This window comes from Daucus carota, chromosome 2 (genome assembly GCF_001625215.2).
Source record: "Daucus carota subsp. sativus chromosome 2, DH1 v3.0, whole genome shotgun sequence".
In the NCBI taxonomy this organism is placed as follows: Eukaryota; Viridiplantae; Streptophyta; class Magnoliopsida; order Apiales; family Apiaceae; genus Daucus; species Daucus carota.
In genome coordinates this window covers 14,691,065-14,705,587 of record NC_030382.2, presented here as the reverse complement: position 1 = coordinate 14,705,587, position 14,523 = coordinate 14,691,065, and the positions used below count along the sequence as shown (strand labels likewise).

General features: G+C 34.0%; 1 protein-coding gene and 1 non-coding gene across 4 annotated transcripts; one reads left to right on the top strand and one right to left on the bottom strand.

Moving 5' to 3' along the window:
* The first annotated feature begins 2,272 nt into the window (after positions 1 to 2,272).
* On the top strand, positions 2,273 to 7,625 carry LOC108192428 (uncharacterized). 3 transcript variants are annotated; one of them, XM_064086517.1, is made up of 5 exons: positions 2,273 to 2,333; positions 3,359 to 3,703; positions 3,847 to 5,779; positions 6,531 to 6,737; positions 7,096 to 7,625. In XM_064086517.1, exons 2-5 carry the CDS (start codon positions 3,420 to 3,422, stop codon positions 7,405 to 7,407), a joined length of 2,736 nt encoding a protein of 911 aa, XP_063942587.1. In that variant the 5' UTR covers positions 2,273 to 2,333; positions 3,359 to 3,419; the 3' UTR covers positions 7,408 to 7,625. The 3 variants fall into 3 exon arrangements, with proteins under 3 accessions (XP_063942587.1, XP_017228328.1, XP_063942588.1); XM_017372839.2 differs by having other exon boundaries at positions 2,285 to 2,333; positions 3,412 to 3,703; XM_064086518.1 differs by lacking the exon at positions 2,273 to 2,333 and adding an exon at positions 2,359 to 2,804.
* Positions 7,626 to 8,062: 437 nt separating this feature from the next.
* Positions 8,063 to 11,401, bottom strand: LOC108192616 (uncharacterized). The gene is made up of 3 exons (XR_010288607.1): positions 11,236 to 11,401; positions 9,703 to 9,862; positions 8,063 to 8,681 (listed from the first exon to the last, which is right to left on the bottom strand). It is a non-coding gene; the product is annotated as an uncharacterized LOC108192616 (transcript).
* Between the last annotated feature and the right edge of the window lie 3,122 nt (positions 11,402 to 14,523).

Here is a 14,523-nt window from a genome sequence, read left to right as displayed (position 1 = left end):
ATCTAGTCTCGAAAGACTACATAAAAGAGAAGAGTTATATTGAAAAGAAGTAAGGACTTTTCAATTATATTACTTCAAAAATAGACGTATTTTCATATAAAGAAGTAATTATATAAGTCTTGTGCCATCAAGCCTAAATAGACTTAAAACTCCGAATATAATTTATTCGATCTACACGGAGTTTATAAATACAAGTATAATTTGATTCTTCAAGATCGTATATTTATCAAAGAAAGAATACTTTTACTCCACACGTTTATTATCTTTTAGTTGGAGTAAGATATAACGTATACTTATCATTCGAAAGTATACAAGTTATAAATATTCTTTGTTGAATATTATTACACTCGGCCTAAACATTTCTAGTCCAAAACTCTTTTTATAAACCCAAGTTATTTGTCGTAGACATTGTTTTCTGAATTTTGTAGTGAGGAAAAGTGAAGTGAGGTGATCTTCGTTTCAAGACCCAAGTCCTAAACGGGTAACGGGGAGTTATTCGTTTTCGCACCGTGAGGAAGAGGAAAGACCCGAGACCTAAGACCTTTGTCCAAGACCCGCAAAAATTTAGAAGTTCAAAGACTACATCCGGGGTACAACGACTTTGAGGAGGTGACGAGGAGTTACGCTCCAAGACGGGTCTTGTAAGTTTACATTTATAGTGAGGAGGTAACGGGAAGTTATGCTCCAAGATATATATTTGTAAAGGCTTCTCCGCCTACTGTAAAAGAGTATCTTTATAGTAGAGAAAATCTCGAGTCCGGGGAGGAGCTCGGGGACTGGAGTAGGGGTGAGTGGACTCCTTAGGTTGAGTTAGTCACCGCGAACCAGGGTAAAATCTTGTGTGTGGTATTTACTTTCTTTGCTCTTTGCTTCCGCACGTATATACTGCTCATACTCTCGATACAAGTTTTAAAAAGGGGATAAATTTTTTATAACACCTCATAAATTTTTAAATTGGTGATTAAGTTGGTCACTGAAGTGAAGGTCATATATCACTTCTTTCATTGTTCTTTTAGAGGTATCATTTTGATCACTAAAGTCGTATAAAATATCAAATGGATACCTTTAAAAATTTGTCGAAAAAGTAAATATTTTTTTGATTAAGTTATACACATTTTTGTTCAACGCTTTTATAACCAAATGAAAAGTGTTGAATTCTAGTATTTTAGATGATACATCTAGATTTTTAAAAACATATTTACTATATATTTTTATTTAAATAAGATTAAATAATTGTAAATTTTAAAATAAATAATAAATATTTTCAAAAAAATCTAGATATATTATCTAAAATACTAGAATCATCACTTTTCATTTGGTTATAGTAGCATTGAAGAAAAATTTGTATAACTTAATAAGAAAAATCATTTACTTTCTCGACACATTTTTAGAGGTATCCATTTGATATTTTATACGACTTTAGTGATCAAAATGATACCTCTAAAAGAACAATGAAAGAAGTGATATATGGTCTTTACTTTAGTGACCAACTTGATACTTAACCCATTATTCTTATATCAGACCTAACAAATATAATATAATATAATATGAAATATATAATACTCCCTCCGTCCCAAAATACATGTCCTTTTTGACCAGTCAAATTGATTGTATCTTGATTCAAATTAATATATATATTATAATTAAAAAATATAAAAATTATACTATTAGAAAGTACATTTTGTCTATTTTAAAATATAATTTTTTTTTATTATAATACATAAATATTTTTTAATATACAGTCAAAAATTGGTCAATTTGACTTATTAAAAATCGAAATGGACATGTAAATTGAGACGGAAGGAGTATAGCTAAGAGCGAATCGAATTGTTAACAGATCAGATTTGATCATATCTGCATCCATTTTTTTATCAGACCGGGATAATATCAGATTAGATTATTAGATGATCAATTTTTTTTAATAAATGTCCATATTCATTTATTTAACTACGAATCGGATATACAAACCTACATATTAGTATATAGGATCCACTAATAAAAAAGGTTTGATCGAGTCTGTGAATGGATCTATGGACTATGCCATTGCCCGGGATCACTCTCAATGATTAACATAAAACAAGCTTAGCTAGCAGCGCCGTCTACGCGCTTCCCCAAAAATTCAAAATACATTTATTGACGGACGAAATTACCCCCGCATCTTTTACTCGCATACTGTACTATACCGGCCATTCTGTCGTCTTCTCTCTCCTCATTTCTCCTTGTCTCTCTCTCTCCTGCCGATTCGATTCTCAACCGCCTGCCCCCCCCCCCCCCCCCCCCCCCCCCCTCTCTCTCTCTCTCTCTCTCTAATTGGATTATTTGTTACACTAAGAGTAAGTATAAGCTGCTTCATTCTGTTTGAATTTCGAATTCTAATCTGATTTTAATACCTGCATTTATAGATTATACAATTCAACGGACTGGATTTCTCTTTTAATTTTTTCTTCTACCTTGTGTATATATGCAACGCTCATTTCATTGATTTTTTGTTCTACCTTGCCAATTACAAAGCCTCAATCAGGCCTTTTCGAGTTTCAATCACGGGATTTCCTCTCTCGGGGTGAGCCAGAGTCGAACCCATGACCTGGGACGACAGAGGATAAACCCTTAACCACTGGGATTTCCTCTCTCTTGTTAATTTGGTTTATTAATACTCGGGTGATTTCCCAGTCCTTGGTACCAAAAACTGTATAATTGAAGCTTCTGATAACTCTGGTATCGTCTCGCGTTATTAATGTATGAGGAGGCAGTATTGGAAAGTAGTGTTAGAAATCCGCACTTGAATTCACATTTCATTTGCTTTGGCAAGTTCTTCTTCACTGGCATTATAAGTTTGAAGCAAGTGTGTGTGTGTGTGTGTGAAAGTCATGTTTGTATCTTTGTTTTTCTACTTAGATATATATATTAGATGCTCGTATTAGTGTTTATTCAGGTTCTCGAATGATTATGAAACTATTGATTAGCTTGACCATATGCGTTCATTTCCTTTTTGTAGTACTAATTATTCACAAATTTTAGCTGTTATTTTCTGCAATCATAAACATACTTGAATTCTTTGATCAATGTTATCAGATATTTTGTGTTTGTTTTTGAAACTAATCATTGTATTTCTAGACCATTCTAGATTAAGCATGATCTAATCCAGCCTCGAGGTTGCGGGATTGTTAAAGATGTTTAAGCATAGACTTTTCTCTTATTGTTTTGTATTGTATTGTTGTCACACTACATTACATGCTTTACCCTTTTTTTTTTTTCTTCTTTTTAAAATTTTTCTAATCCTTATCAAACATGATTACAGTTTAATACATTTTACTGTATCAACAATCTTATCAGTTGTAATGATCTTTGTACATAACAGGTGTAGAGATTGCTTCCACCATTTATGTCTGACATAAAAGTTTAAATTTGAAGGAACAATCATGAAGAAGTTCTTTTTCGGATCCTCTGGATCTAGCAAAGCAAATGGAAATGCAAGTTCACAACTGTCAAGGGATAAACCAAGTCAAAGTGGGCTTAAAAATCGAGTTCCTGAAAACCAGAGTTCTGCTTCTACTCCAACTTTAAAGAAGAGCCGAACGTATTCATCTGGAACAATTCACGAGAGTGGAATAGGGCAAATGAAGTTTTCTTTCTTTAACAACAGAAGTGGGTCTCCTTCCAGGAGTGAAACTTCACAAAATCTTTCTGACAACCGGTCTACACGGTGTGAAATTTGCTCATTTCCATTTCGTTATTTCTATTTCTATTTTGTATCTGACCAACCGATAAACATACATATTTGTTTCCATAAAAACATAAGTTAACATGTTGGTTTATGAATTGGTTTGTTTTGCTATCTGATTGTAGTTGTCGTACCCCTACTCCTGAGAGGATATCTCGTGCTAGTTGGATTGAAGATGATACCATTCAAAGTTCTCATGGACCAGAAAAGCGTGAATGTTTTAATAATGCTGTTCATAGCATCGATTCATCAGAAAGCTCTTCACATTGCTCAAGTAATGCCTCAATTAAAATGGTGGACCGCTACATTGATGTGGAACAAGTGCATGCATGCAATGTATTGGAGAACCAATCTTCCCAAAGAAGTCAGGTTGTAAGTGGATATGGTGGTGGAACACGTCCTCCAAGGGTTCAGTACACATCACCAGTGTTAGGCGATGGTGTGAAACAGAAGCCAAAGTCCCAATCTTTTAGAGAACCAAGGGGATCTGATCAGTATTTTTCAACTAGAGATTGGGTAGAGAATGATTTTGAGCACGAGTCCCCACGAAAACTTGCAAAACATGTTATTGAAAGACTTTCTCAGTCCCATGTTCTTCCTAGAGTTAGATCCAAATCATGCGTTTCTGATGTTCCCATTACAATCGAGGACATATATGGTGAGCCGTCACTTGAATCCCTCAACATCGATTCGGATGGAAGTCACCAAAGCAAAGTCACGAGGTTCTTGGAACGGAGGTTATCTATAGATAATGCAGAGAATGCAGAAGACATTGATATGGAATTAATTAGTAAATCTAAAAAGGCCGAGGCAGTGGCCAGGATTCTTACAGAAGAGTTTCAAGAGCATAAATTTCTTCAGGGTGGTGGGTTCACTGTGCCAGAGTTGATTCAAATAATCAACGGCTTAGCAGAAGACAAACTTAAAATGGCATGCGAGGTTTCAGCTGTCTTAAATGATCGAGTCATTGAGAGGGCTTCAGCCAGAGAAGAGCTTAAACTAGCAAGAATAGAATTGGACTCAACAACTCGAAAATTAGAGAAAGAGAAGAGTGATTTGCAGTGGGAACTGGAGAAAGAGCTAGATAGGAGATCAAGTGAGTGGTCATTCAAACTTGAGAAGTTCCAGACAGAAGAGCATAGGCTTCGTGACAGGGTTAGGGAGCTTGCTGAGCAAAATGTTTCACTTCAAAGAGAAGTCTCTGCATTTCGTGAGAAGGATATTGATAGTAAAGGGCGCATTACATCATCAGAACAGCAGCTACAGGACCAAACTGCAAGAATGGAAGAATTGGGGGATGAAAATCAAAATCTCCAGCAACACATTATAGAAATACAAGATAAGTATAAGGCAGCTCAAGAGGACCGTAATTGCATTCAAAGGAATTATATGGAGAGGGAAAAAGAGTGTAAGGATCTACACAAGTCGGTTACTCGGATGCTAAGAACCTGTTCTGAACAGGAGAAAACAATTCTTGGGTTACGTGAAGGACTGAGAGAGGAAATCAGAAAGAAGACTTTCTTGGATAACTTTGACAGTCAGTTAGGTAAGCTGCAGATGGAACTAGTGAGACTGACAGGAACTGAACAAACTTTAAGAAATGAGGCGGAGTCTTATAGGCGTGAAGCTGATTCTTTGCGGCATGAAAATATAAACTTATTAAATCGTCTTAAGGGCACTGGGAAGGAGGACATGCCTAACATCAGGCTAGATCAGGAACTTTTGAGTCGTGTTAACTGTTTACAGAACCAGGGTCCAAAGTTGCTTAATGAGTGTATGCAGCTTTGCATGACCTTACTAGAGCACTTAAAAGAGAAAGTGGGCCAATCTGCTGATATTAACCACAGATACGAAACATTCAAAAATGGTTTAGATGGACAGTTTATTGTTGAATCTGATATGAAATTACATGGTTTTAAACGTCGTGCTGAAAACCTTATACGAAGTTTGCAAAATGTATCTTCTTTGTTGCAAGAGAAAGGGTGGATTGATACTGCAGAACCTCAATCTCATAGCTTGATAGATCAGTCAGGCCAGACAAATGATCAAAAATCAAAGGTACTTTGTGCTAATCTTAGGAGGTTATAAGCACTAAACAACTTTTCTACTGATTCCGAGTCTATACTCATTACATATATTTTGGCAAATGTAGAAATGTATACATGTTCCTAAATAGCGGCGTTCCCATATAAGATTCCACTTGCAAATTAATACTGGATATTTGGATAATCCAGTATATGACATATTGCACTGGGGCGCACCCATTAATTATATATGGCCTGTGAGTTACTAAACACAGGAAACTCACAATGAAACGAAGTGTATAAATTTAGTGCAGCAAGTGATATTATTTTAGAAGCGAGATTTGCAATAAACTGTGTATGACTCAGATATTCTGGTGTTCGATGTGAAGCCTGTTGGAGAGACTATTTCTATGCATAAAATCTCATTTTTTAAATCTGTTTCTTCAGTTATTTTCAGTTGATTGCACTAAAGCATTATTTTGAACCTTTTTTTTATTGCCAAGCGCAAAATAAATATTTAAGTTGCTAATCAGTTTGATTATAATTATTTACCCTTTCTATACACTTTAAATGATCCTCTTCACCAGTTTCTATCCCTGAAAGCTTAAGTATTTGATTTTGGTACTAATCCTTACCTAATTCAATCCTTTTTTTTTTTTTTTGCTAAATATTACCTAATTCAATCCTCTTTACAAGCAATTAGCATGTATCAAGTTCCTACCTGTAACACTTAAGCAATTAGCATGTGTCTGTGGAGATTTAATGTTTTCTGTTTATTTACGTAGGATGAGTTAATATCAGAGCTCAAAGCAGAACTGTTGCTAACAAGCTTACTACGAGACAAATTGCGCTCACAGGAGATGGATATTGAGCAACTTCAAGCTGAACTAGCAACAGCTGTTAGAGGTAATGATATTCTCAGATGTGAAGTAGAACATGCGGTAGATAACATATCCAGCATGAACCACAAGTTGAAAGACCTTGAACTTCAGGTAAGCTTTTGTAAGCTTCTTACTACTACAATATGGTTACTTCCGATATTTGCTTATCTGGATTAGTTTCTCTATCTTCCAACAACATACAATCAACATGAACTTATGTTTTTTTGACTTTCAGATATAATAAAATATATGTAAATAGTAGATTTGCCGTTAACTTACTATGCATTATTATAAGGTAGAAAGCTGATTGGCAACAAAACAGAAACTTACTCGAAAACCATATTGTGAACTCTGCAACTCTTAAATCCAATCCTCAAATCACTATTACATTGCAGATATTCACTGCTTATGGTTCTCGTGATCGCTTGTTTAATATGAGGATAATGTTGCTAATTGCTCTGTTGTCCAGATGATTAAGAAGGATGACAGTATTAGCCATCTTAGAAGTGATCTGCAAGAATGTACAAAAGAACTGACAATCGTGAAGGGAATCCTGCCTAAAGTTTCTGCAGAGAGAGATGAAATGTGGGATGAGGTGAAAAGGTACAGTGAGAAGAACATGTTGTTAAATTCAGAAGTTGCTGTACTAAAGAAAAAGGTGGAGAACCTCGATGAAGATATACTTCTTAAAGAAGGTCAAATTGCAATTCTGAAAGACAGCATGGGCAAGCATTATGAGCTTCTTGGCAGTCCACTGGATCAAGAATTTCTGCTCGAATAATTAACCTGTTGCAGAGTTTCTTGTACATCTCCCTCTTCCCTTTTTCTCCATGTAGTTAGCTTCTCACTTTTTGGCGAGATCTATACCATAGACCAAAAGATATACTTCCCTGATACTGTAATTAGTCTCAGTCTTCACAACAAATGTCGGGTTTGAGATTGTGGATGTAAAGAAATTTTTGATATATAATGCTTAATGCACCTGTGTTTTCGTGATCCTATATTTCTCCAACCCTTGTTGATACTTGATACAGGAGGATAATTAAGGACAGTTTTTATCAAATGCACACAGACTATTTAAATGATTCGACAAGAGTAGACATGTCCAAAATCTTTTGAGATGCAATAAACAGGCTCCATTGCTTCGGAACACGTACTAAATTATATTACTACGTAACAGACTCAATGAAGTTCAAATGAAGATTATGACATAGGTGACATAGGTGAAGTGAGGGAGTAAAAAAATTCAAATTAAGAATAATATTGTAGGATGATATATCAGATGACTGTTTGGCTAATCTTATTTTCCAGAAATAAAAACTTATTTCTGTAAAAAAAAAGTAAATAAAATTTTACTTTTTCCGAAACAAGCCTTTAATTTTTTGTCAAATAACAAATATGAAACAAATAACAAATATTTATATCCAAAAAAAAAATTATAAAATGATACATTTTTTAATAAAAAAAATAAGCAACTTATTTTTTTTATGGGAGTTGCCCAAACAGGCACTCTAGAGTGTCATCCTCTCCAGCTGACATTAATGAGTTTTTAACTGGTGAAGGCAAGTACGAAATGTACAAAATCACTCGATTTTCTTCTTCCAGTCTCTCATTACACTGCCACACAACTCTACTTAAGAATGAAAATTTTCAATATACTATCCAGTCACTGCTGAAATGGAACTGCAGATGTTCAACCTCTATTCGGGTCAATATAGGCATTGTGTGTAGGATCAGCTAACCACAATTTGGACAGTTTGTGATTAGAAGTTGTGCGTCGGTGAACTTCTTCCACACACCAGATGCTGATTTCAGCTTTAGAAGGATGGATAATGGTATGCAAAGGCTGATGCTCATCCTCTGATCCGATCCGCAATTGATCCCACTTTTTCAGGCATATATTAGTGAGGTAGTGTAGGGGTTGCCCATAAAACTGCTTTATGGATTTAGCTAATCCTTGCCACGTAGTACATGGAAGAACAGATGGACGGTTAATAGGAATTGGAAGTTGTTTCATATATTCTTGATACATTTCTGCCCTTTTGACAACTGTACCTGCATCATACAAAACAATCTATTCAAGAAATGGCAAGTAACTCCTATTTTTCCACATAAGAGTAAGTTCTTACAATGTCTTTAAAACCTTATAAGAAAATGAATTATCAAATAGCCCACTTATTACTCTTTAGAGTCGAACCATGCCTTTTTTACAAATCAAAACTGTAGATTCTCTGGATTCTGATTGATAGAATTAAATTGACAGTACAGTTTGCTAAAGTATTGCAAACCACAACAGTTTTTACGTCCAAGACTATTGTGATCATATATAAAATGCAGTGAATTAAACTATAAAGATAATGGGACTGTTTAACTGAAAAGAAGGGAGCAGAAAAAATGCCAATCACTTTAACATTAAGTACATGCAAATGGCATACAAACTACTAAGGGAGGAAACATGAGACCCCAGCTAAGACAGCATTATTATTCAAAAGCTCCCCATAATTGTCCATATGACTGTAACTGGCTAGTTTTAAGAAATAAGACAAACTGTAATCTGGCTTTAATTGTAGGCATTAACTGTAATATGAGAAACTTGTATACAAATCGAATTAATTCTGGATGGATCCAACAATCAACCACAACATAACACATCCAAAAAGCTAAGAAATTGCTCTTTCTATGATATATATCAAGATTATTTATATGTTTCACCAACTTCAGCAAATTTGTGAGAAAGCCCACGCATTACACTTGGAAAAAGAAACACTACACACACAAAAATAAACTAATGGGCTAAAGCATGAGATTTCCTGCAAGTCAACAATCTCAAAGTTTATATGGCATTAGTCAGGAAGGGACAGCAACTCCTTGTCATAACCATAAACTAAAATGAGTGCCCAAGTCAAGTAGATTTTTCTGAATTCAGCTATGGAAATAATAATATAGTGTTATATGTTAGTCTAGTGGACGAGATAAGCTCAAAACTTCAATCAGTCCAAAGGAAAAACAGCCAGGACACAAGGAATCTAAACTACACGACATCTCCTAAATATTACAAAACATAATACGGAAATACCTTCAAATGTTAGTTCTCGGGAAGGCTGGTCAATTGCCCCATTTGGTCTCGGCCTTTTGCTACTACGACATTCATCATCATCAGTAGCAGAACAAGAATCATCAGACGATATATCAACTGCCATTGGCGAATTCCTTGTCATGGTGTATCGATTGCAAAGCTGAAGGGAAAAGCAATCACAGATGAACCACTTTGATGGACAAATCTTCCCACCATAAGAAAGGATAAAAACAATTAAATCATCTCCAAACATAAAAGTTTGCTTGCTCTAAAATCCAATGGACCACACACACATATATAATAGACCCACATAGAAAAATCATGTTAGCGTTTGTATTGTCACAACATAGAAGACCACATTCATGACATACCTACTCAATGATGACTTACGAAAAGAAGCAAGAACAAGAAATCATACAATTATAACAATAAAAGATAGAGCTAGGCTGATTTAACTGCACAACCACCACAATCCTTAAGGGTTTCTCACAATTGTGGTTGGAAAGAATGCCCGAATATTGAGTGGTCAATTTATTATTGTCTTTGCCCTCATAAAAAGGATGGACCCCATGTATGCACATGAACACGATGAATTAAAACATGTTGTATGTCATTTGAGTATAATTATTATTGGATTTATTTGTAAGGCTTTGTACTGCTCTACTTTTGCAGTCTGCCTCGTAATAATTTCTTCGTACATGCATATCCCAATATCCCAATTTATAATTGCATTTCATTTCTGGATCTTGTGTTTTCATCACGTCAAATAGTAGATACATTGGTATACTCATATAAGTAGGCATCTGTAACGCAGAAAATGCAGTGTCATTAACTGAGATATTAACACAAGGCCAAGTGATGCAGGACAGAAGAAGAATAAAAAGTATAGAAAAGATAAATAATTGTGGATCAAGTGATTTAGCGCACAAAAACAAGCCTTATGGGGATCCAACCATAGAAGAACCAGTATCCCTAGGATTTCGATAAGAGTTTAGGTGGACCTCAATCAACCCACAGAAATTCATAAACAATTCTCAATTCAATAAAAATCAAAAGAGCACCAAGTAATATTTTAATGATAAAGAAAACAAATCCTTTTCTTACTCCCTACTGCAATGTAGAATGCTTCATCGAATAAACATAAATTTTAGATATAACGATGGTAATGAAGTTATTTGAGTTCAACTACAATAAACTCTTTCATGAAAGCGAGCAATAATAATTGTATAAAAGATATACTAGCAGAATTGATTTCAGTTACAAACTGATCGAGATCTTAGCAATTAGAACAGTTAAACAACTCAGTGGTTGATTCACGTAAAACATACAGTAGATAGAAATCCAAATTAAGGTTTTAACCCTGAATCACGTGAACATGTGCATAGTTTCGTATATACACAGACAGTTACATATATGATGAATTGAGAGAGAGAGAGAGAGGGAGAGAGAGAGAGAGAGAGAGAGAGAGAGAGAGGGAGAGAGGGAGGGAGAGAGAGAGAGAGAGAGAGAGAGAGAGAGAGAGAGAGAGATTACAGGGAGATTTGGTCTGTGAAACTTGTGAGCTGCAGCGAATGAATCTGTCTATTGAATTCACTTCTCCGCCACCTCATTTTCCGCAGTCCATCTTTACTTTATAGTCTCCTTTTTTACGAACTACTCGTAGGTCATGTTTGTTTCGCCCAATTATAATCCTTGTATGACAATACTCCCTTCACGTTTGGAATTTTGATTTTTTAGGCGTAATTTTAAGTGCTTTGATCATATAATAAATATAATATTTTTGTAATTTTTTTTGAAGAAAAATATAACATAAATATTTTTATTTAAAAATATTAATTTTAAGTATGTGGTCAGACCTCCTAAAGATATGTGTAAAAAGTCAAATGCCCTATATAATGGACCAGAAAGAGTAATTCTTTATTGTTAATGTTAGTAATACTTTTTAAAATGATTTTTCATGTGCCTCTTAATAAATTTTTTTATAAAGAATTAAACCAATTAAAATGAGTTAGATATATAAAATTTAGGGATTTAGAATGGGTTAGGAAACGCACCATATAAATCATTTTAAATATCTAATTGCATGTTTGTTTACATAAATTAAATGTGAAATGAATGATAATCTTTTAATTTTTAAAATTTATTTTGAATTAAAATAAAATTCATCAAAAATATTATTTATTCCTATAATAATATTTTCAAGTTATGTTTGATCATCAAACTAATAAATAATTTACAAAAATATATATGGCATATATCATTTCAGAGAAAATAATTCTCATTTAACTATGATGAAAAATTAGAAAAAATACCCCAGATCTCACAAAATACACAAATAATACCTAAAATAACATAGTTGGGAAAAATGGCCCAAATAACAATCGTTAATATTTTATTTTATTTTATTTTTGTCATAAAACGGTTGTATTATACCAAGATTGGAAATTACAAAATCCGGATGGACATAGTTTCCTTCATTCAAGAAGGTATATCATCTAACCGAAAGTATGTAAATACTCCGGATGCTTAGATAACATAGCCTTTCAAGTCAGAAGAGATACCCACAAAAAAAGGGCCTCGTTAAAATCCTCAAGAGTAAAACCCTGTGGGAAAAAAACTCAAGAGGGAAAAAGAGTGCCCTACAAAATTACATCATTTACAAAACAGACTAAAAATGTCTTCTTTATTCTCTGCTATCAATATTTATATCTCAAAATGTCTTGTACACAGGGTTCGCATCTTGTCGGAAGCAGCCTTCATAAGTAAATTCATAAAATCTTTTTTAATCATCCTGAAAATAAGACAAAATCGAATAAAAGAAATATGAGTAAATTTGAATTTTTTTAAAATAAAGACATAAATGAGCCAACATTATGGCACTTAAATGCCTTTATGGGCCATAAATGCCCCAATTACGGTCGCCATAAATGGTACTAAAAACCCATAATTAAGAATAATTAATATTCTTAATTAAGGCACAATTATCGCCAAATTAGCATCTTTCATCTCCGCCCGTTCTAAATCTCTCCACCACCACGGATGTTACGATCTTATTGTGCAAGAAGCTCCTGAATCCATAACAATTAACAATACCAGAACAACACAAATATATATATATATATATATATATATATATATATATATATATATATATATATATATATATATATATTCAATAGATCATACTAAACACAAATCACCGCGGTGATTGAAAATAAACCCAATCTGTAAAATAAAAATGACAAACAAAAGAGATATATACAAAATCGATCAAATAATTACAGAGCCGCAAATAATTTCAACAACCAACACGACGTCGATTCTATCCCCACAAGACCGAGAAACATCGGTACTAGCTGTTCTGTCTTCTGAAAGAAACTAAAAGAAAGATAATTGAGGATGTTAATTGTGCCTTATTTGAGGGTGTTATTTGTGTCTTAATTAAGGGCGTTAATGTTTTATTAATTGTGCCTTAATTAAGAGTTTAATTGTCTCAATTATGATTTATCATAACTGTGTGAATTTTTTATCACCACATGCATATACACGTGATTTTGTTAATAATTATTTATTGGATATATTTTTTATTTTTATAATATATATAATCTGTTATATATATCGACTTATATTCTTCTTGTTTCCTGTGTTTTATTTTCAGGACTCTTGGAAGAAGACGGATTTTCTTTTCGGACTTTAAAGTCTTATTGTCTAAATTTCCCCGGTCATCTTGCATGTCCGACGGTTAGATAATAAGTTTTCTTGAATGAAAGAATTATCACGGTGAATTGCTGGTTTATATCTGTGAGATTTATTCTCAATTTCAAAAAAAAAAAAAGATGTGATGTTTAATATTCATATATATGCTTGTAAAAACAACACACATAAAGACAAAACAAAGCGAAAGAGATTCTCCCTGATTATCTTTTTACGCCTTGGTTGAGATAATCTCATATGAACTCGGTAAAGGTAAAAGCGAGAGAGAGCGATAAAGTGCTGGATGCTCTAAAATGAGCATTAACAGACGTTCTAAAATTTAAACCTCCAAAGTCGACCACCGAAATATCCGGGTCAGATTCGGGTTAAGAAGAGATGGAAAAGCCCCAGAAAGTAAGTGATTACGAGAAGCAGAGATCGAAAAAAATGGCAGAGAATAAAGTTAGAAACGAGTAACTGACGGTGATTTCTATCTCTTCAGAGAGAGAGACGCGGGGAGAGATAGAGAGATGGCTCTGCGAGAGGAAGGAAGCCCAATCGTTAATATTGGATGACCTATTATTTTATTGTTTTCAATATTGGAGGAAAACGTCTGACCTTACAACATTTTGTTCTTTTACCCCTAAGAGAATGGTACACGATCTGATGTTTTGTTCTTTTAACCATAACAAATGTCATGTATCGTTTTTGATAAATATTAGGAATCAATAATTTTTGATGATAACATAAATATTTTGTAACATGTCTTACTTAGTATCTTTATCAAATTTCAGTTGTAATTGTTATATTTCTTGTCTTTGGGAATTATCAACGGATGGGTAGAATAGGATGGCTAATTGTAAATATCCAATGCCATGTAATTTTATCTAAGTGAAGGATATTCAACTGATGAGATGTAACTATTCAACTGATGAAGACTGGATCATGTTTCAACTGATGAAAACCAAGCATTCAACTGAAGACAAAGTATTCAACTGATGATGCTAAGGATTTCAACTGATGACACTGGAACAACATTCAACTGATGAAGTTTGTAATTCGTTCAACTGATGAGCCTAGCGCAACAGTCAACTGATGAAGTCAAGAGCAGTTGAAAGTAACCAGAAC